General features: G+C 36.0%; 2 protein-coding genes across 2 annotated transcripts; both read left to right on the forward strand.

The window, feature by feature from the left end:
* The first annotated feature begins 2837 nt into the window (after positions 1-2837).
* Positions 2838-6868, forward strand: LOC147868584 (uncharacterized). The gene is made up of 5 exons (XM_087321095.1): positions 2838-3604; positions 4731-4819; positions 5287-5462; positions 5654-5762; positions 6259-6868. Exons 1-5 carry the CDS (start codon positions 2944-2946, stop codon positions 6565-6567), a joined length of 1344 nt encoding a protein of 447 aa, XP_087177221.1. The 5' UTR covers positions 2838-2943; the 3' UTR covers positions 6568-6868.
* Positions 6869-10339: 3471 nt separating this feature from the next.
* On the forward strand, positions 10340-13871 carry LOC147868585 (uncharacterized). The gene is made up of 3 exons (XM_087321103.1): positions 10340-10534; positions 11240-11616; positions 13247-13871. Exons 1-3 carry the CDS (start codon positions 10453-10455, stop codon positions 13697-13699), a joined length of 912 nt encoding a protein of 303 aa, XP_087177229.1. The 5' UTR covers positions 10340-10452; the 3' UTR covers positions 13700-13871.
* Positions 13872-22638: the final 8767 nt, after the last annotated feature.

The raw sequence follows: 22638 nt of genomic DNA on the forward strand, positions 1-22638 counted from the left end.
TTATTCAACATGTAAGGTGTTACGGGAAAGTATCCTGATGACAATTATTTTGCAAAATACTGGGCAAGAGTCGAGTCTGGAACAGACACCACCACACCCTCGAAGGAATACTTCCACATTGCTAACGGTCTGCTCTACCGTAATGGGAAGGTTTGTGTTCCAGATTTACCTGAGGTCAAAAAGAGAATTCTTTTTGAATGCCATGATGCACCCTCAGCAGGGCACCCTGGAATACATCGTACACTCGTTCTCATCTCCACTCAATTTTATTGGCCTAAGATGCGTCCTGACATACATAGCTATGTGACTAAATGTCACCAATGTCAGGTTAACAAAGCCGAGCGACTTAAAGCCGCAGGACTTTTACATCCCTTGGACATTCCCAATAATAAGTGGGAAAGTATATCCATGGATTTTATTGTTAGCCTTCCTCGCACCCAAAAAGGTCATGATGCCATATGGGTTGTGGTTGACAGACTAACTAAAATGGCCAGATTTATTGCTACTAAAACCACGGTAACAGCTCCTGAATTGGCTTACCAATTTGTTGATGAGTTATTTCGTTTTTACGGGTTACCGATGGATATCGTGAGTGACCGAGATCCGAAGTTTACTAGTGACTTCTGGACGCAAGTCTTTAAGAAGTTAGAAACTACGTTGAGCATGAGCTCCATGGATCATCCTCAATCCGATGGACAGACAGAACGAGTAAATCAAATTATTGAGGACATGCTTCGAGCATACGTTGGTGCAAAACCAACAAAATGGGAACGTTACCTCCCAATTTTGGAGTTTGCTTATAACAGCTCCAAGCATACGTCGACGGGATATAGTCCTTTTATGTTGATGTATGGATTTCAGCCACGAGCCCCGATTGATGTTAATATACATCATGATGAGTTGCGAAGTACGCAAAACTTTCTTCGGGATATGCAAGATATGTTGCATATTGCACGGGATAATATAAAAACAGCTCAAGATAGAGCGCGTTTTTATGCCGATCATCACAGGCAACCTCGTGTATTCAGCCCTGGACAAAAGGTATTTTTACGTGTACCTCACAATTCTAAGACATTGTCTACGGGTAAGTGCGCTAAGTTAGCCCCACGGTTTTGTGGACCTTTTACAGTCCTCAAACGCATTGGATCATCAGCCTATCGTCTCGCTCTTCCCGATGGTGTTGGAATCCATCCAGTCTTTCATGTAAGTCGTCTAAAAGAACTTCTAGGTTCTGGCGACAATACAGTTACAACTGAAACTCTGGTTACTTCTGAAGATTTATCTTCTAAACCACATGTACCAGAAAGAATTCTCGATGTTAAAACAAAAAAATTACGTGCTAAGGAAATCCGAGAATTTAAAATAAAATGGATGGATAAATCAATCAAAGATGCCACATGGGAACGCGAAACGACTCTAAGAACTAACTTCCCTAACTTTCCATTGCAAGAGTGCAATGTTTTAAAGAGGGGGAGTATGTTACGGGCATGACCATATAATATCCCGTGGTGAGAATTGTCGTAGTATTCTATACACGTGGATAAGTGTGAGGGTTAAACAAAGAGTCTAAAGAAGGGGAGGATTACTTTTAATCCTCGGGATTGAGACAACCCATGAGGCCAAGTGTGAACATGGCTGGGGGCCTTGAGAATTACTATAAATAAGAGGCCTAGCTACCCTCATTTGGGCATGCATTGACTACGTCGAGACTCTGTCCGTGAGTGGAACGACTCTTGTAGCAAGCGCGCTATCGTCCAGGTACGACTCGACGCCAAGGCGGTGGTATGGGACGCCGATCGAGGCTCGAGTCCGTCTCGATCCCTTCGCTCGGGGGTGGTCGGGTGGATCGGCACCCTTCTTTCTCTCTTTTTCTCTCTATTCTTTCTAGATCTATCATTGATATTTCCTTATTTTATGCTTACTTTAGTACCTAATCTCTAATATAAGGCACAACATAAGGTTCTATTTAGAAGTATGGGGCATGGATTGTATTTTATGTCTATCCCTCGATCGAGAGCGGTTGGCATGGTTAAGCATCCTTCATCTATTATTTTCCTTAATCTCTTATTCATATGCTCATGATTAGTATGATCCATAATATAATTGCTATTATATCCCAACAGTTTATAACTAATCAAATGCATATGTTTGACATTTCTATGTCAAATGTGACCATTATTAGAACAATACACATGGACCTATAACCCTCCTCTTAATGTGCTTAACGATCATTCGAGTATGAGTTCAATATCATGTTTCTTTAGTTAAATGACAACATCAATTGCTATTATGAAGGAGTTTTAGAACAATCTTGAAAACTCATACGAGCCAAGAACCCACTATAGTTGGAGTATGATGTGACATTACCCCAGTAGAATGTTCATCGTAACACCATCAATGATGGTTGGAGCATGACGTTACACATATACCAATATGAAGGGTAACATGAAACTCGACATCTTCTTCCCACCAACAAATGACATTATAAGAAGGGTTATAGACTACAACACATTCCAATGGTCAAATGTGCTAGAAGTCTTAGACACTTGCAAACCTTTGGAATCATTGAAGTGGCCCTAACATCCATCATCCATGTTATGGTTATGCTACATCCTATGGTGCTATTCAGGACTAGAGTCGTGTTAAAAAAACACTAGGGCAATGAGTCTCAAAGACAACCATAGAATGTCCCAATGAGAAGTTTTGAAGAACACTAGGGCACGCGGACACCCCGAGACAACCATAGAATGTCTCGACAAGAATGCATTATGCGACCAAGAAGTTTTGAAGAATTTATGGAGGGCCATTAAACCCTAAATTTATGTAGTTACTAAATTGTGGTCTCTCACCATTAAACCCTAAACCCCTCTTCACCATACAACTTCCATCTGGCTAAGGAGACCACCAGAAAACCAGAAAAACAGAGAGCGACCATACCTATCCATGAAGATGTACAGGTCTATAAGCAGCAATAGCTGTGCAATCACAATAGCCATTACTCATCCTCTCAGAGGAAACCCTAATTATCTCTGCTATAACATAGGATCCTCTTCTTCTCTTCACAAAACAACTGGTGTCCAATGTCCTCTTCCTCCTCCGTTGGGCTATTCATGGAAAAGCTTGAAAATAGGGACGTCAGAGCCTTTCTCATCAGCTAGATCCACGAGAAGCTTTCACAGCTCAGTTTGTAGTCTGATAAGACAGAGTATTTCCAACCCTAATGCTAATACTAACCCTAAATCTTCCTCAGAGAAAGGGAAGGTTAGTAGAAAGAGAGGTTCAGTCCAAACCAAAGCCAAGGGGTCTTCTTCCTCCTCCTCTTCCTCCTCCTCTTCTTCTTTCAATGGTGTTTCAAAGAATTCACCTCACAAAGATGTTTCAAAAGCTATGGCGAAGAGGTCTCCCTTATCATCATCATCATCAACAACATCATCATCTTCTTCTTCCCAAGGAGTGACTAGGGCTCGTCGCAAAAATATGACAGCTATGGTGGATCAAGAACTTGAGGATATTAATGTTGAATCAGATGAATGCTTTGATGAAGGTGCAGAGGATTCAGAACAAGATACTGACGTGGACTTTGAGAGTGATGGTGATGATGAAGGTAAATGCCATTATCTTTTTTGATCATTTCATTATTATTATGTGGAGTCAATGAGGATTTGATCTAGCTATGCCTTATATTGATTCAAAGATGAAGCTACCTAGCAATGTCATATATTGATTCGATCTAGCAATGCCATATAAAGAAATGACATAATTTCTAATTGTTGTAGATAAAATCAATACATTTATGATTAAATGCACTCTACTAACAATTGGATAAGGACATTTTCCAAGTTTTGGAGATAAGACTATTGAATTTGATGAATAATTGATTGTGCAATGAATGAGAGAGACTAAAAATGAGTTTTTTTATGATGCAAAGTAGCATTGGCAATTGTTGGAAATAAGATAGATGATAAGATGAAGCTCTACTTTCAGAAATATGGTTGATTAAGCGAGAAGTTCAACAACGAGAATGTGTTTTGAATATGTATAATTGGAGTGGGGATCATGATGAAAATTACAGTGACATTGATGAGTTCGCAGGGTTGATTAACTGTGGATATGCTTTTGGTTATAATGATAAGTTTGAAGGTGTTGGTGATTATGATACAAATTCAAAGGTTGTGAGGATAATGACGAGTTCAAAGATGGTGAAGATGGTTGTGGTTGTGATAAAGATGATTTTACAGAGTCGATTCAGAGTGAATATGGATGTGCGATTTATGAGAACAATGAGTTTGAAGATGATGAACATGGCAAAAATAAAATGATTACGAGTTTGACGATGGTGACAATGGTAGTGTTGATGATGTGGAGTTCGCAGAGTCAATTAAAAATGATTATGGTGCAGCCATATAGGATAAAACTGAGTTTGAAGGTGATGAACATGGCAATGATAATTGATTATGAGATTAATGCTGGTGATGGTGAGTTTGCAGAGTTGATTGTGGTGGTGGCAGTGATGATAATGATAGTATTTTGAAGATTGTGAACATATTAATATTGATACTGTGTTTGCATAGCTGGCCTAGAGTGAATATGATGATGGGGACGTGTTTATGTAGAGTTTTCAGCTGATTAAGGGTGAATATGGTGATACTAATTTGGTGTTGATGATAAACTTCCATAATGGATTAAGGATGATTAAATTTCTAAGCATTAGTTTTTTTCTGAATTTGCAGAATTTGAAGATGGTGATGATGACTATGAGGATGATGATTTTATTGATGATATGCTTGAAGAAGAGGGAGAAGGGGATGGTGAAATCCATGTATGCCTCATTCTTCCATATTCTATGTTTTTTTGCCAACAGGGAATTGAAAAAACTGATGATAAATAATAACTCTCACATTTATCTCGGAACTATGAACAAAAGAGTCTTCAGCATGATGAAGTGAGATTTATTAGAATAGCCATTGCCAAGCATAGATCTAATGCTCAAAATATATGTTTAAACTTATCAAAGTTTATGAGAATGTCCTCGAATTTGAGCAAGAGTAAATGTTTTGGACATTAGGTCAACAGAAGGAAGTTCAAAGGGATGATGGAATAGCAATAGCTCAAATTAGGTGTAAATTTGGATGTTATCATAGTTTCATTTGGTTGATTATTTTTTAAGATAGGAAAATCGCTTTTACAGAAGCATGGCTAGGTCTACCTTAGTCAATGCAATAAAGCTTTTGTATAAGTTTTATATGTTCATTAGGCATAACAGTTCAGTGAGTGAATTGCTTTCAGCTTGGTGATGGAGGAGATGGGGGTGGAGTGAACCTAGGTCAGACACAATGGGGAGAGAAGGCATTGGCGATTGCCAAAGAAGTCTTGGAAGAATTTGGAAGTAATTTCTCTTTATATGCATTCAAGGTGTCCCTTAGAGGTTGTGTATTCGTGCGGCTCGACAAGTTATCGGATAGGTAAAAATTTCTCGTGAGAATAATGCTAAAAAGGTTTTAAAAAAATGTCCAAAGCATCACAACCTCATTATTCTTGTTTTCACATATTCTTGAACACACCCCACCCCACTCCGCACATAACACACAGGACACAGCACACACCTTAGAATCCTATAGATCTCTTTTCGACTTATGCTACTACTTTTGTGCAGGTATGGATCCCCAACGATGGTCGAGATTGAAAGCTTTTCGGGTATATATGGGAAGCGTTTGGAGGAGGCGGGTCAAAATGGAACCCTTCCGGACAATTTGGCAATAGAGGTAATATATCTCATGTATTTCTTTGGCTAACATGCAGAGACCTAAAGGCTAATTTGTTGGTTTATTACCCATGGTTTGGAGAAATAGCCTGTCATTGCAGAGTCTAGATTGTAACCCATAACCATAAAATGTTACTTACCATATGCTTTACCCACTACATCATTATGAAATATGTTAGAACACCAAAACATGTTCATGCAGTTCATTTATTGTATGGATGTATTAAAACATCGTGTATGCATTATGCTTGGTATCCAATCTCGTTGTTTGCTAAAGTAAAAAGAAACATGATTGAGCTAGCCATCACTGTAGACGTGAATTCTTAATCAGAGAAGACAACAAAGCATAAGCGTGACCAAAGGCTTACCACTACACCATCATGTACTAATGCATTTAGTTGTATATAATTGTAAATTATATATTTACTTATAGATATAAAGGCAATGCTTATGTATTGTGCATCAACATGTCATGTCCTGTTTTGTTTCTTGTATAGGTCTCATCTCCTGGAGCTGAGAGGGTAGTGGAGATTCCTGGCCAGCTTGAAAGGTTCAAAGACCTTCCAATGTTTGTGAGATATGTAGAGAAAACTGATGCTACCCGTGGAGAGGTGTTAAAAGACAACATTCTCACATTAGAGTCTTTTGAAGCCGAATCTGATAAATCCATATGGAAGCTTGCTAATGTGAGGGCTAATCGAGAACAAGCAGGAAAAGGCCGAGTATTGACAAGAAAACAAAAGGAATGGAGGGCCGAACTTCCCTTGTCATCGTTGCGATTGGTGCACCTTTACATGGATGTTTGAAAAAAGTTAGTTAATAATGCATTAGAATTTGTTCATATTCTTCATTGCTCCTTGCCAAAAGAAGTCAGTCTAAATATTCACCAGCTTCAATTTTTTGTCTGTTATTTCAATTGAATGTTGGCATACATTGCTGGAGATGACAAACCTCGAGGTGATCCAAAGTGTGAAAGATCAAGATTAAAACATATATAGGAAGGTTTATTATTCTTTATAAAAGCGGATGAATGGGTTTTAAACCAAAGGGCAGGAGCTCAACTCTGATGGAACCTCTATTGAGAGATAAAAAAGATGATGGTTGATGGATGTCACCTAGTACTGTTGTATTAAGTATTGCTGGTTTTGAAATCCTAGGCTTATCACTAGGAAGAAATGTAAAAGTTAATACCGATTATATTACCAAGATAATTTTTAAAAGTGTTTACCAAGAATCCTTTCCTCTGACATTTGAATATCTTTCTTAGTTTCAGAAGCTTCAATTGACAATGCTTCTCTGCCAACATGCATCAACCTCACTTCTCCAACTTGGACATACCATTCTTGTTGTTAAGGGAAGTACATTCTCCACTTAAGCACAAGGAAAAGCCTTAGAAAAATTCTTGAGCCATATGTGAATACACCGTCTTCACAAACAGATGAAACCCTTGTGTCATGTTTGGGTCCAAGGTTTGTGTTTCTGACCTTTGGAGGACAATATTGATCATGGCCAGGTGTTGTAAGTTTTCAGAAGTAGATGAGACTCTCGTGTTATGTTTGGGTCCAAGGTTCATGTTTCTGACCTCTCGAGGACAATATTGATCATGGTCGTGTATTGTATGGCTAAGTGGTATAAAGGCAATTCCCATTCATGACAAGCTGTTGTGTTTATTCATCTATTTGAATGGATGCACTTGGGTTGGATTTATGACTCATGGGATTATACAAGGGTGTGTTTAACTATGTTTGTGGTGAGACTTCATGGCATTCAATATTGTATGAAAATGGATATATCAAATGTGTATTCTTTAGAATATTGAGAGGAAATGACATGCTTGAGGATAAGTAATCATGGGATTTATTCCATTTCACCACACTCATAGATTTTATTGCAAATGCCTACAAAGGTTATAAATGTTGACAACCATCCCCTTGAAAGGATAGATGAACTTTCAATACATCAACATAAACCTCACAAATAATGTCAAGGTGAGGGCATTATGGGCAAGGAGGCAATGGAGGTGAACAATCAAGCTAAAGGAGCAAAGGCCATGAGTAATATATTAGAAACAGTCACAATATACTTACCGAGTGGGCTCAAATAGAGTAGGAGAGAAACATAGAACAATTTAGTGGATTGCGGAGGAATGACCTGTTGGGATATCCAAATATCTTCATTAAGAGGTTCACATTTTTAACAATGAAGGGTGAGTAAATCTACCTTAAAGAATAGACACAAACAAATATAACATTCAATTGAGTTCCCATCTAATCCAAAATCATCTTGTCCTCCTCATAACTTTATGTACTTTTTTGAGAATTAGTTAGAAACATTAATATTAAAGAAGAGGGAGAATTGGAGATCTAACACAATTAACAATGAATAACGATGCCAACATGGAATGTATAATGGATTTGTTGTTGTTCTAAATTGCATAAGCTATGGGTGCTTTGATTTCTAGTCAACGGGGTATTTTATGAGCAGTTGAGCATAAGCATCCAAAAATGCACAATCCATTACATTCTGTGAAGGGTTAACAACTATGTTATATAGGGATAAATCCTCAATTATTCAATCAATTTGATGTTTATTTGAGATTTTTATCAAACAGGAGTTATGATAAGAGGTACTTTTGGTCAACATATTATATGAAGGACAACTAATATGGGACCAAAGATTATTATGGAATTGTCCTCTTCTCTTTGGTATGAATAACGATAGTTGTTGATGAGGAATTTTAAAGTTTGTTGTGAAGTAGACCAATCAAAGTTTGTTCATTCTATGGTGGATGCCCTAGATTTGCGTGCTTGCTAGAGATGAAGGTTTTGCAAAGAGATTTGCATAAGTGGAATCATGGAAATAAACTTGGTCATACTTTCCAATTATCACAATATAGGTTAACCTAGAATACACTAGATTGGATGCACATAATGCATAAATATGAGTTTTTGCCTATGATAGTGGATGTCACCACTCACAACTTCTTATGGTCAGGTTGTCTCTACCATTTTCCAATAGTATAGTAGTTTAATAAACAATCCATGAATTATTTTGCTCAAATATTACGAAACTCCTTGTTAAGGTTTTATTTATATCATCTTGAGGTTTCCAATATGATGCAATTGTTACGTGAAATCTCAAACCATGTCAAATTGATGGTAGTGTTGTGTGAAAGGTATTTGTTCATATTATAACAAAATTGTATGGGTATTAGGTAATTCATAATGCTTGAAGATGACAATCTATTGGTGGATGTAGTGAATAGTGATAGTCAAATGATTTTTTTTAGGTTGATGGTAATCACCTTTCTGGCTTCTCAAGTGTTTTGAAATATGTGCATTGACATCCCAACTAGAGAGGGAGAGCGCAAATTCCTTGTAAAAGGAGGTCATTTGGACTTAGAGAATATTTCATTGACCAATCTCTACTATAAACTCTTAAATATAGATTTTGAATATACTATATTAAATTGTGATTGCAAGAATTGGATACTAGGATAAATTTGGATTGACATGGGAGAAGCCCACAAGAACGTAATCGAAAGAACCACATTGTAGCCAAGTCTGATACGCATATTCACAAACTTGTAATCAACCAGTCTCCATATTTTTGTCCCAACCTCATGTCTTAGACCAAAGAGAATTTGAGCTAAGTCTTATGGAAGTCATGGAACATATTATGGACAAACAGATGGGCTATAGTGTGTACAAATCTATAATTTAACCATCTAGATAAGAAGATAGTTTTTGCAGTTTGTTGCAACACAAGTGATATAATATATGAAACATGAGACTCCATATCTCTCCTAAGCCATGATACATTTGTGCTGCAAAAAAATACATTTATCGAGGAATCTTTTAAGGCATCATGAAGCAAATGGAATGCATCCATCTTTCAAACCAAGTCTTCGTATATTGCATCTATATGAACTTTGTGTGAGGTTGATGACTTGCAATTTTTATTAGAAGTAAAGAGAGAAAAAGAGAAAGAGAAAGTCAGACGTGATATTCCAAGTGTGATATTGAGAGAGAGAGTAGAGAGAGAGAGGGAGAGAGAGAGAGAGAGAGAGAGAGAGAGAGAGAGAGAGAGAGAGAGAGAGAGAGAGCTCAGATGGATGTAGCTCAGTTGGTAAGGTTGCCCAATGGAGACCAGACCACTCATGGGTTCAACCCCTACATTCCACAGTGGCATCTAGTGAATTAAGAGATATGTATGGCGTATACAATAGAGAGGTGAGTAAAATTGGGTTTCGAACCCAAGACATAATGACTTGTAAGGTAACAACTTACCAATAGGGTAAGCTAATTACGATTGAGAGAGAGAGAGAGTGAGAATGAGAATTGAGAGATATGTATGGAGTATATAATAGAGAGGTGAGTATAATTGGGTTTCGAACCCAAGACATAGTATAATGGCTTGTAGAGTAACAACTTAGTAATAAGGTAAGCTAATTACAATAGAGAGAGAGAGAGAGAGAGAGAGAGTATTAATCTCCAACAACGGGCACTCTCTTATTTCTGTCTCTCTCTCTCTAATTCGTGAGATGTATATATAGATGCACTAGGCTCGATAAAAATAGGAGATGGTGGCATTGGCAAACTATTGAAGTATATCACATTGAACCTACTGACGACCATCTCTCTCTCTCTCTCTCTCTCTCTCTCTCTCTCTCTCTCTCCCTCCCTTTACTAATGGCAAATACATTCTCTAATGTTCTTGATCTTCCACAAATCTCTCCTATGTCCTTACCACCTCTTCGTCCTCCTCCAACAGGTAACTTCTATTCTAATTTGATCACCATTGCACTATCAATTTGCCTCATGATTTTTAGTTTGAGATTCCAAACAAAGAACTCCATGTTCTACAACCATATATTTATTAGCTTTAGTTTATTATATATTAAATCAATCTCATTTTTCGTGGTTGATATAAGGTTCACCAGGCCCCCTCCAACACACACACACACATGTTTGTAAGTTTTGTAACCAAACTAAAAGGCTAGAAACTTGTGAGATTGTAAGTTATGATTTTGTCAAGACATGACGATTTGGTATCTATTAATGCAATTTGAGCAAAAAATAATTGGGAACTTGAGATCATGCATGCATATCTTAATCGAAGCATAACAAGTCTCACATAGATTAAGGCTTTGTTTTATAGTTCTCACATGTGCTCAATATATATTCCTTGTGTGATTAAAAGGACGTAAATCACATACTAAATATTTATTGATAGCCATGATCTCATATGCAAATGACCAACTTGGATATGTTGGAATACTAAAGTATGCAACATCCTATTAAAGTAAATGTGACATCTGTATGACTCTTTGGAGAATGTGATACCTCACACACACACAATAATCCTTGCCTTGTCTTTGAGACTTTATTTGAGAAATTGGATACTAGCGAAAATTTCTTGATTGATTGAATGCACTTGTGTAACTTGGTTTTAATGAGATGGGCATACATTTCATAGGTAACACATCCAATGGAGAAATGATGCAATTAGGTTCAACATTAAATCATGGTCATCCACACCAAACAATATATGAGTATGATAGAAGGGTCATGATGATGATGATGGAGGAGGATGAGGGAGCGTCTAGTAAAAAGAGGCGATTAGGAGTGGACCAAGTACGAATTTTGGAAAGTAGCTTTAAGGAAGAAAAGAAGTTAGAGCCAGAGAGAAAGGTGCAAATTGCTCAACAACTAGGGTTGCAACCTCGCCAAGTTGCCATTTGGTTCCAAAATCGTCGTGCTCGTTCAAGGAGCAAGCAATTGGAGCGTGACTATATTGTTCTCAAATCCCTCTATGATGTTGCGACTTTGGAAAAACAAAAGCTCCAAGATGAGGTCTTGTTCTCATTCCTCATAAATCTAATTCTTGTGTTTCATACAAAATGCACTCTAGAGGTATTACAAAGGCATGTAGATCAAACATGTAGTGCATGGGCTACAACACCGTACAGGCAACATACACATCATGGTACTTACCAATAGGAGGTAACCATTGCACCTATCAAGTGTGAGGCTATCTTGGAATTGTTCTTGTTTATAAGGGGCTCATCCAAATTGATTGTATTTATTATTGGTCATGACATGATCAATTCTTATATAAAGATGATCGATTCATTTTATCATTCTAAATATTAGCATTACATGTTCATTATTATGAGCAACTCACGTAGAGAAATTCATTACTATGCACTAGACTTGTATCCATGTGATAGAATGCTACAATCCTTCTAGATTTGTAATTAGCAAAATCATTGGCATTTGTCATACACAATGTACATTAATCTTTAACGTGTGCATTGGTAGTGCACTATGATTTCATATCTACCCACATCGTGCAAAGAAAAGAATGATCAGGTCTCCATATCCAATCACATAGAAAATGTGAAATTCATGTGTAGGGTTTTGCTTCTCCAGTATAAAGTATTTGGTTAAAGAACAATGGTCCATGGTCCACCTTGAACACATATGTCCAAGTCACTATACAATGTGATTGGGCGAGTCCTGTCCTACTTGTGTGATGCATAAGAATCTAAGAAGCATGATTATAGTAGATATTGGAAAGAAAAGTAGAAAGGAGGAGAAACCTGTACATTATTATATTTGGGACCACTTGAATTTGGTCTCCAAGCTCAAGGAACAAGTTTGCTCTTGATGTCTTTCAAAGTGGAGAATAACTATTCTACTTTGTTTTTAGGAAAAGCAATTTCCACTTTATAGGTGGTGTCCAATTATGAAACACATCTCAATCAAATATGTAGCAAAGGTTTGTTTTCTTTTATAAATGCTACAAAAAATCGGAGACAATTTTGTTCACATATGTTGTATCCATGAATGTCAAATTGATATCCATGTGTTGTATCCATGAATGTCAAACTGAAATCCATGTGTTGTATCCATGAACCAGTTTTTGCAATTTTTGTATGTTGATAATAACATAATCTTGATATTTGGACTCTAGAGGGTCTTTCAAGGTGAGCATTGAACATAAGACTTACGTTTTCAACATTTGACCATGTATTCAAAGCATATGATTTATTAAGTTTCGACTTGTACTTTCATTCAAGAGCATGCTAATTGCATTAATCAAGAGTTCCCTTTGTATTACCCTCCTTATTCGAATATATATGTCCATTTTTTTATTGGATAGAACTTGTAAATCACGAAGTTGGTTTGCTTTGAATGTATTCTCTTCAAAACTTTATGTCATTGGCAAATAAAACATTTATAGGAACAACCTTTAGGACCACACTTGAAAGAGTTATGTCAGTATGACAAGTTTTAAAGTTTCTCCTAAGTGGCTGATCTTTTAGAATATAAATTCGTACGATATATTATTGTGTTGATGTCCTTTTTAAAAAACTAACAAACAGTTTTAAGTTAATGATTTGTATAGGTATAATGTTTACCGATTAGAGTATCGACGATTATACTTTTGTTTGTTGACAATTTTCCATGCATGTGCCAGGTTTTGCACTTAAAGAAAGAATTGAACAACATCATATCCACAAAGCAACATGAAGAACAAATACATATAAACAAGCAACAAAGCATGGGCAGGTTTAAACATGCACTGGAAACACAAGATGCTTCAATAAATGCACATAACTCTTGTGGCGATTATAAGGAACATGATTCACATGAAGGCAAAACATCATCTTTATTACCACTCACAACAGTCAAACCTAGGGATACTGCAAAAAGTGCATGTGAGGGTGCCATTATATTACGAACGACAAACAACAATGACACCCAACAACCTCAATGCCACACACTAATCACTACAAATTTAGCACAACATATATCCATCAAGATGGAAGGAGAAGATTGTGGCCAACTTGTTTATTCCACTCGTCAATGCCTTGATGATAACCACCACTATTTGAAATTCCACCATTGGCATGATATTTGGAGTGACTAAATGGGGAACTTTTTTATTACATAGAATATACTCTCATTTTACACATGATCATTCCCAGAATACAACATCATCCTAATTGTATTGAGTAAATCATAATTGTATCCATGGAATAAATCAAACTACTATATTGTTGTTGCTCACAAAAACAAATGAACATATTTTAGTTTTCTCATAGCATTATTTATTTTATTGCATGACTTGTTATCGAATAAGAACTCAGAGACTAAGAAGTACACGTGGATGGTTATTCAAATTTTGTGTATTCTAGAATCATATAAAACAAGGCATTGAATGCCTCATTGCAGAGGTAGATATAGCTGCGTCAAGTTAACTATAAATAGAGAAAGAGTTACTATATTAAATTTGATAGATGATTCACTATAAACTCCACTCAATATGCAAAATGTCATTGTGATCTATGAATTGACCACTCTTCTCAACAACTTTTTGATCATGCACCAATAGCAATCCAATTACAATTCATAATCCAATGTGATGATGTGCATTTACATAGGAATAGGTTGTTGATGGTCAAGAAAAATTATATCAAGCATGAGATTGTTCTAAATTAATTTACTTGCTCTATGTTCATATGCAAAGCATAGAATGGTCGCCAAATTGTGTTCCTACTCCCTAGGAAGCACGGGTCGGATACTCAATCATTGAGTACCCTTCACCTAAGATCGTGGTAGGAGGGATGGGGATAACATGTAGACCACAATTAACAAATAGTATTTTTTTGGACACACAGGGATTTGGCTACAACCAAATCGATCAACGATGATAGTCTGAATCGGCCACACCACCGATTGGCTAATAATCGCATAGCAATTCAAAGCTTGTTTTACCAATTAACAAACATAGATCGATAGGAAAAGGGTATTGTACACACAAAACTCTTATATATTAACGTTCCATCTAGAGACAACTTTATAAAAGATTCGTGCCCCTTTTTATAGGTACACATGCACCGCTATAACGCTGAATCGGATCGGCAAATCCCTCCTAATCATACTCTAATGGTCATAGCTATCTGGGTTCATATCGCGTCATATCCAATTATTGTTTTGGCTATGTCAATCTTTATAACAATATTAGCTACCACTTATATCCGGCTTCATACTTAGCCGGCGTTTGGCTTATCTCTTTGTCTTCTTTCCGCTCCTAAGGGTAACGATGTTGCTTGGTGGCATTTTGTACATAGAATATAGTCAATCATAAGGAACTACGGAAATGGGTATGTTATGAAGAATGGACTTTGTGTTCATTAAGCAAAAGAAACTTGCCAAACTTTAGCAAAGAAGACATATACAAAGCAACCAACATTGTAGAACAAGACTATTGTAGAGGCCAAACATATTATATTTCCTAATGATGTACAATTGCATGATTGTCATTTAATATCTTTACGAGACAAAGGAAGACCCTCTAAAAAAGATCACATTGTCGAAGAAAAAGAGAACTAATCAAAAGCAAATTGAGTGAGGGGCTATCCATTAGGTTGGAACATCCTAGACAAGCTTAGAAAATCAATGTTATTGCCTCAACATATGTCTATGGCACAACTTGCTATGGCTATCCATTAGGTTGGAACATCCTAGACAAACAAAACGATTGATTGCATGGGATAAGAAAGAAACTAAGTCATTGCAATTTTGCAACATGGATATGCATGTAGATTAAGAATATTATACTCTATTCTCATGGCATACATGCAAATCTACCATTAATCTATTAATCCAAGAAACAAATGTGAAACATCATGTTAAAGATCCGCGAGCAAACTTGGAAAGCAAAACATGTAGGCAAAGGTTTATGATGGTTGTCCCGAGATAAATGTTGCACAACAAAGTTTTTCAAGATTTAAATATACGAAAATTAGGCATTCAAGTGCTATCAAGGAAATCAACAATTCAGCTTGTTGGCTTGGAAAAATAAACCCAACCATGGACAAGATTGTTTGAGACATACATGTAAATACATAAACTCAACAACTTATGCAGACTGCCAACTTTTGGGATTTAGTATTTGGTAAGTACAACGACACTATTGTGTGATTGTACTTACAAGATACTCTACAAATGGATATCAAATTATTGTGGAATCTCCATTTGCTACAACATTGATTCGAGATTGGAAAGAAGACATAATATTTGTTATGGATTAAATGAGTGCTCATTGGGGAGAGAGAGAGAGAGAGAGAGAGAGAGAGAGAGAGAGAGAGAGAGAGAGAGAGAGAGAGAGAGAGAGTGGATGGACACCATTTCAATCGAGTGGATGGATTCAATGGAGTTGGGTATGTGTAACTAAGATTCATTTCTTACGAAAGGACTTATGATATATCTAGCACACCATTTCAAGATAGAAATGCTACGAGAGATTGTAATGAATCCGCCACTCCGGTGTTTTCATTTCGTCATAACAAAAGCATATAATAGGCCAATGTTCGTAACTTTAGGGGCCAATTCTTTTTTAACGGAAAGACCACGTTGGAGCATGACAATGTTGTTCTTTCCTATATGTTATGCAAACCATTGGAGACAATGGAATCACCTGTCTGTCAGAGTCCAACAACATCATCACACACCCTACCCTCTGCCTCTTGACATTCATCACACCCCTCTATTATTAAGGGGAGGGTTCTGTTTCACATGTGATGTAACAAAGGAGTAACCCAACCTATTTGAAGAACTTCTGTCTCTCTTCTCGCTTTTTGTTTTTGTAATTATCTTACCCTAGTGGTAAGTCGTTACACTACTAGCCCTAGACCTTGGATTTAAAACTCAATTTCCTCTCACCTCTCTGTTACTCCATATATCTCTCTTAATGTATGAGATGCGAGTGTGGAATGTAGGGGTTGAACCCATGACCTTGCCCTTACCAACATATGGGGTCTCTCTCTCTCTCTCTCTCTCTCTCTCTCTCTCTCTCTCTCTCTCTCTACACACACACACACACACCAAATGGAATTGCTTCCACTCACAAGAGGTTTCTGTCGAGGACGAACAGGGAGATGACACGTGGAAATATCAATTTATTATTATGTATTACTGGTTCCGCAGCATTTCGCTACCTCGTTAGAGCTTCTCGGCGATGGCGAATGCCTTGTCTGCCTGGCTCTTTCCCTCTGTAAACATGTTGTCCTTCCTTCCTTGATTCTTTCATCCTCCTCCTCCTCCTCTTCCTTCTCTTCTTCTTCAGAGTTTCTCAGGACTGCAAACTTTTTGCTTCTGAATAGAACGGGTATTTCCTCATCACCTTACTCATTTTTATTATCTTGGATATTCTCTTGTTTACTTCGTGTATCAGATTGATATTCATTTGATTCGTGCAGAAATTATATTATTTTTCTGTATTCCGTCATTTTACGTCTTGGCCTACAAGATCTTGTTTTTCTTCATTTGTCAGAGTGATATTCATTTATTTCTTCAGATATTATGTTGTGGAGAGAGAAAGAGAGAGATTCCCTGCAGAATAAATTACTACATTGCAATGTATATGGAAGATATTTCTTCTATTCATCAAAGTCTAGTTAATGAGACATAAACATTTAGATAGGCCAACAATGTTCTTGACGCAGAAAAAAATATAAATCTCCATGACAAAATACAAGAATGTATTTCCTACACCAAAAAGATTCATTAAGGAATATTTCTAATAGAGCGTAGATGTCTCAGAATTTGAAATCGTTTCTTGGCCAACGGAGTTTCAAATTGGATAAAACCAATGAAAATTTGTGGTAAAAAAAAAAATCAATCAGAATATTGATAATACGAATCTATTTTGTGTTTTAAAATGCAAATCGTCTTTTTACAGAGTAATCTGTCCATGTTCTATTGTGTTTTATAGTGGAAAGCTATTGTCTAGCTATTGTTGTTTTACAGTGAAAAATAATTCTATTTTACAGTGAAAATAGTGGAAACTATTTAGTGTTTTACAAGTAAACCCAATTTATTTTGAAATCAAACCTATTATTGTTTTGTCTACATAGCTAACTATGGCAGCATTACAAGGCAATGTATTGTTGTTCAACAATACAAACTATTTATGTTTTGCAAAGCAAACTATTAGTGTTTTATAAATGAAAATTCTTTGGTGCTTTACAATACAATCTATTTTATGTTTGGCAATGCAACTGATTTGTGTTCTTTTAGTGCTATTATTTGTGTGATCATTTGGTTGGTATGTAAATGCAGTATTAGAAAGTGGAAAAGATTGGGAGGGAACTTATGGTGTTATATAGAAAGGCAAAGATATAATCACAAATGAAACCATTGCACTCGAGAAGATCCTCTTAGAGAATGATGATGAAGGTGCTCCGAGCACAGAGATCTGTGAAATATCTCTTCGCATGGAAATATAACACGAGAACATTGTGAGGTATGATTATATATGTATATATGTTATATTTTGTGACACCTCTTTGGTCTTTTGGTTAGGGTGAAATGAAATATCTCTTCGCAAGGAAATATAACATGAGAACATTGCGAGGTATGATTATACATGTATATATGTTATATTTTGTGACACCTCTTTGATCTTTTGGTTAGGGTGAAATGAAATATCTCTTCTCAAAGAAATATAACACCAGAACATTGTGAGGTATGATTGTACATGTATATATGTTATATTTTGTGGCACCTCTTTGGTCTTTTGGTTAGGGTGAAATGAAATATCTCTTCGCAAGGAAATATAACATGAGAACATTGTGAGGTATGATTATACATGTATATATGTTATATTTTGTGACACCTCTTTGATCTTTTGGTTAGGGTGAAATGAAATATCTCTTCTCAAAGAAATATAACACCAGAACATTGTGAGGTATGATTATACATGTATATATGTTATATTTTGTGACACCTCTTTGGTCTTTTGGTTAGTGGTTTTCAGCCTATGCCACCTCAGGTAGTACAATGGATATCTTGGGAACTTTCTGAAAGAATAGTAGGTATTTTGTACAATCTGGTAAAAGATTTAAGGGTATTCATGAAAATTGAACAGAATTTCAGAAATAGTAGGTATTTTGTACAATCTGGTAAAAGATTTAAGGGTATTCATGAAAATTGAACAGAATTTCAGAAATAGTAGGAGAATGTTGAGAATTTGGTGGAAAATAAGAGATATATAGTATCTAATAATAAAGGGTGATAGCATTAGACCCACTGAAAAATAGGAATCTCAACATTGCCCATACTTTTGTCTTTGAGTGTCCATGTTATGATTTCAATCATTTAATGACTCATACTAAATAACTTTATTGGCTTTGTAGTAAAATAGAAAACATTGTCCTAGGAATTGAGTTAACAAAATGGTATGTAGAACTTCAGTATAGTTGGGGCAAAACGTTAAGCAGAAAAGGTGAACTGTTATGAGTGGAATACTCCCTTTAAATATGAGGCAACCCTAACTCAAGTAGCTAACTACAGTTAAACAATAGGGTTTGATTTGAATTCCCAATGGCAAGAAAATCTGAGAAACAACATTTTCCTATGACTGATAAATAGATTGAGTAGGTATAAAGGTCAACTTGATCATATCCTGCATCCAAATGCAAACTGAACTTGATTCATCTTGTCATGAGAGACTGACTTAATGAAGATACAGCCACATTATCTGATCTAGGAGCGTACTCAATCTTGATATTGATAGTTTAAAAAAACGTCTATGTGTTTTATACTAAAATGAAGAACTGGGTCATGTGTGACCATGGTCACATTTTGATTGTGACATTGGATATATAAATGTCTCCATTTGCCTGTGAAGCATACTATCAGGTAGCCTCTTGAGCCGTATACACAGTTGCACAGTAGTATAGTACTTGTGCTCCACTTTATATGAGTTTCTTGGTTCCAAGTACACAGATCAAACGTAGAATTCCAAACTTGAAATGTTATCTCATTATACTCGTTGAATCATTAGAACCAACTAAGCACAAATAACCATTATAACTAGATTATGCCAAAGTACATAGTGCTGCCAACCATAGGAAGCTGCATGTTGCATTCCAGACCTACATAAGTATTGCAATAGACTGACAGCCTGATGATAAAGAGTTCGATCCACATCACTCTCATTATCACACACCTACTTTCCATCAGGGAGAAGGTAGGATTGCTTTCTTCTATCTAGAACTTCTTCAGGAAATTTGCTTCGGTTGGCATATATGAATGCTCTTTCTTGAGAACGAAGAAACACGATCATGAAAAAGTAATAAAAGAATCTCAAATTCACAATGTTCAATGCGTCTTTGAGTTTTTCCGTAGTACACTCAACCTGATGTAAGTTGTTGACAATCATGCCATTAACATACAACATCACGAGCATATAAACACCACCATTTTGCACAGACAATGCTCTCATGTTTGGATGGATGGCCCCAAAAGGCAGCCCATGTGCTCTAAATTTTAGTCTTATAAACCTATCGAATTCCAATGAAATTTGAGACCTATATACATGCATCCGGTAGCATTTTCATCTATAGCCTCCACATCAGCTTTCATTGCATCCACCTAATGTGAATAAACACTAGCATCCTCAATCTAATCTAATCTAATCTTCACACCAACTGCTTTTGGCTGCAATTGTTTGTTGCACTCATTACCAGCAATGCTCCATGTGAACCACTTCAGCATAAGTTCGTGTAAATTTACTTGAGCTTTCATCATTTTCTTGTACATCTTTCTCGATATTCACTTGATTACCAATTGAGCAACAATCATGTACATCACATGGATTCACACTTTGAGTTTCAAAATGATTCAACTCATAAAAAATAGCATCAGGAATCATAAACATCTTGCACATTACAACCTTGTACATCCAACAACGAGTAGCCATTACACCAGTACGTAACAAACCATACTGCCAACAATGATTTTGTTATTCAACTTGTGCTTTTGATTTGTTATATTCATATGTTTTGCTACCAAAAATTGTAACGGCTTCATGAGAATCTAATTTTGTTCAACTACACAATTTCATTGGTCAAAAGCAATTGCTTTCATATCATGGTAGTCCAAATTTTTTTGTTCAACTGCACAATTTCGTTGAATAAAGTGATTGCTTTCCTGTGTTTTATCCCTCCGTAGATGCTTGTGAACATGTAGCCACCTCTTGGGTTACTTCATAATCATTTAAAAAGAATGTATCACTTATGGCAAGCCAATCTTTGTAGTAAGTAAAATACCACAGGATATACACTCCAAATTACAATATATATATATATATATATATATATATATATATATATATCCACCAATAGAATATTGGAGTGGCTAATGTGTTCCACACATGAGTGTCCTTGATAAATGTAAGAAATCAAATTGTGTGAATCTTTGCATTATAACCCCAAATCCATGTGGCAATTTAGGCAAACCACGAACCATTGCATGTGACGCAACTCAAAATGATATCGGCATAAAGAGATTCCATTATTGTCAATGATGTTTCAAGAACAAAGTTAGATGTGACATCTAAAGCAAATATTCGGGTATGCAAGTTTGCAACAGTACTCTTTTTTTTATGTGAACCCTCAAGTGACTACTTTGGCATGTTACATGATTTAGATATAGAGCAATTTTTTAAAAAAAATTATAAGGGACTCTAGAGTAGCATATCCTTCAATAGAGCATCTAAAATACACTCAAGTATGGATAAACTTTTGATATGCAATCATCCATAATCCACCTTATCAATGCTTTCCTCTAGAGTCTAGATCACATATACTACCATTTAATCTATTCTTGCATCCTTTTGAGATAGACCTACATTCAATATGAGTTTTCTTTTGTTTTAAATCGATGGTTTTCTTTCTCTAGAATGTGATGTTTAAGATAAGTCTTAACTTTTTAGTCACTCATGAACTATGTTGAATTAATATTCAAGAAATGCTTTGTTTCGATTTTAGAAGAAGTGCCTTGTATTGCTTCAAAGATGTTGGTATGGTTACATGAAATGATCATTAAATCTACTGCGTTTATACCAGATAACATTTTACTTTACCACCAAAGCTTGATTCAATCAACATGGGGTCAACGCTTGTCATCTTCTTATTTCCTAGCAAGAAAAATGTCCACACATAACTTTGTTAATTGAGCTTTGCTAAAAAGTTCTAAAGTTGAACACGCATGTTGTAGTTCATTTATGATTTGATCATCTTTTGACAGGTTTCTTTTAAGGGAAAAGTACCAGGATACCCTTGGAAATTCGTCTATTTACCAGAATGCCCTTGGAAGTTCCAAATTTACCAAACTACCCCAATGTCCAAAAAATTACACTTTATACAGTAATTATACACTCAAATCTACAAGCCCTATTACACTTTATAAAGTAATTATACACTCAAATCTACAAGCCCTATTTAAGTAATTCTTTCTCCAATCACGGTGATATTATTTATGAAGCATATAAGGTGAATTTTTTAAAATAGAAAATGAATGTTAACCTTAATACAATGAACAAGTGACATTTTTTGCAAAGCACACAAGGAATTAACTTTAATACAATAAATTATATGGATATTTGTCAAGTACTTGTGTTTCTATGTAGTTGTGACAATAGTATGAATAACAAGAAACTAGGTTCATTACATAACTACCAACTTTCACCACACGAAACTAAGTTCCACAAAGGAATTCCTTTGTAGTGCTATTATCATCCAAAACTCGAAAATTGATCTAATAATATAAAGGCACATATCAAGGTTCAATGTGAAATTGATCTAATGAACAATGGAAACTAAAAATATGCTAAAACACCATGTCAAGCTCACTTCATGAATGTTGAGACTTGATCACCCCATAAACAATTTGGAGAATAATATGTGAATGGCACCTTCTCTGATATGAATTTATCCAGGGTAGGTTATTCAAACGGAGAGGTTCAAATCTAGGAGATGTTCACATGTGGACAAACACTAGCAGTTTGGAAAAACCAAG

Source organism: Azolla caroliniana, unplaced genomic scaffold, assembly GCF_043228905.1.
Source record: "Azolla caroliniana isolate FFs.n. ecotype wild unplaced genomic scaffold, voAzoCaro1.0.p SCAF_1, whole genome shotgun sequence".
In the NCBI taxonomy this organism is placed as follows: Eukaryota; Viridiplantae; Streptophyta; class Polypodiopsida; order Salviniales; family Salviniaceae; genus Azolla; species Azolla caroliniana.

Bases quoted from the DNA above. Each gene is read 5' to 3' on its own strand.
- LOC147868584 (XM_087321095.1), top strand. From the start codon at position 2,944: ATGAAGATGTACAGGTCTATAAGCAGCAATAGCTGTGCAATCACAATA. The intron at 4,820-5,286 runs GTATGCCTCATT...AATTGCTTTCAG, and splicing joins AAGGGGATGGTGAAATCCAT to CTTGGTGATGGAGGAGATGG. The intron at 5,463-5,653 runs GTAAAAATTTCT...ACTTTTGTGCAG, and splicing joins CTCGACAAGTTATCGGATAG to GTATGGATCCCCAACGATGG.
- LOC147868585 (XM_087321103.1), top strand. From the start codon at position 10,453: ATGGCAAATACATTCTCTAATGTTCTTGATCTTCCACAAATCTCTCCT. The intron at 10,535-11,239 runs GTAACTTCTATT...TACATTTCATAG, and splicing joins TCTTCGTCCTCCTCCAACAG to GTAACACATCCAATGGAGAA. The intron at 11,617-13,246 runs GTCTTGTTCTCA...TGCATGTGCCAG, and splicing joins AACAAAAGCTCCAAGATGAG to GTTTTGCACTTAAAGAAAGA.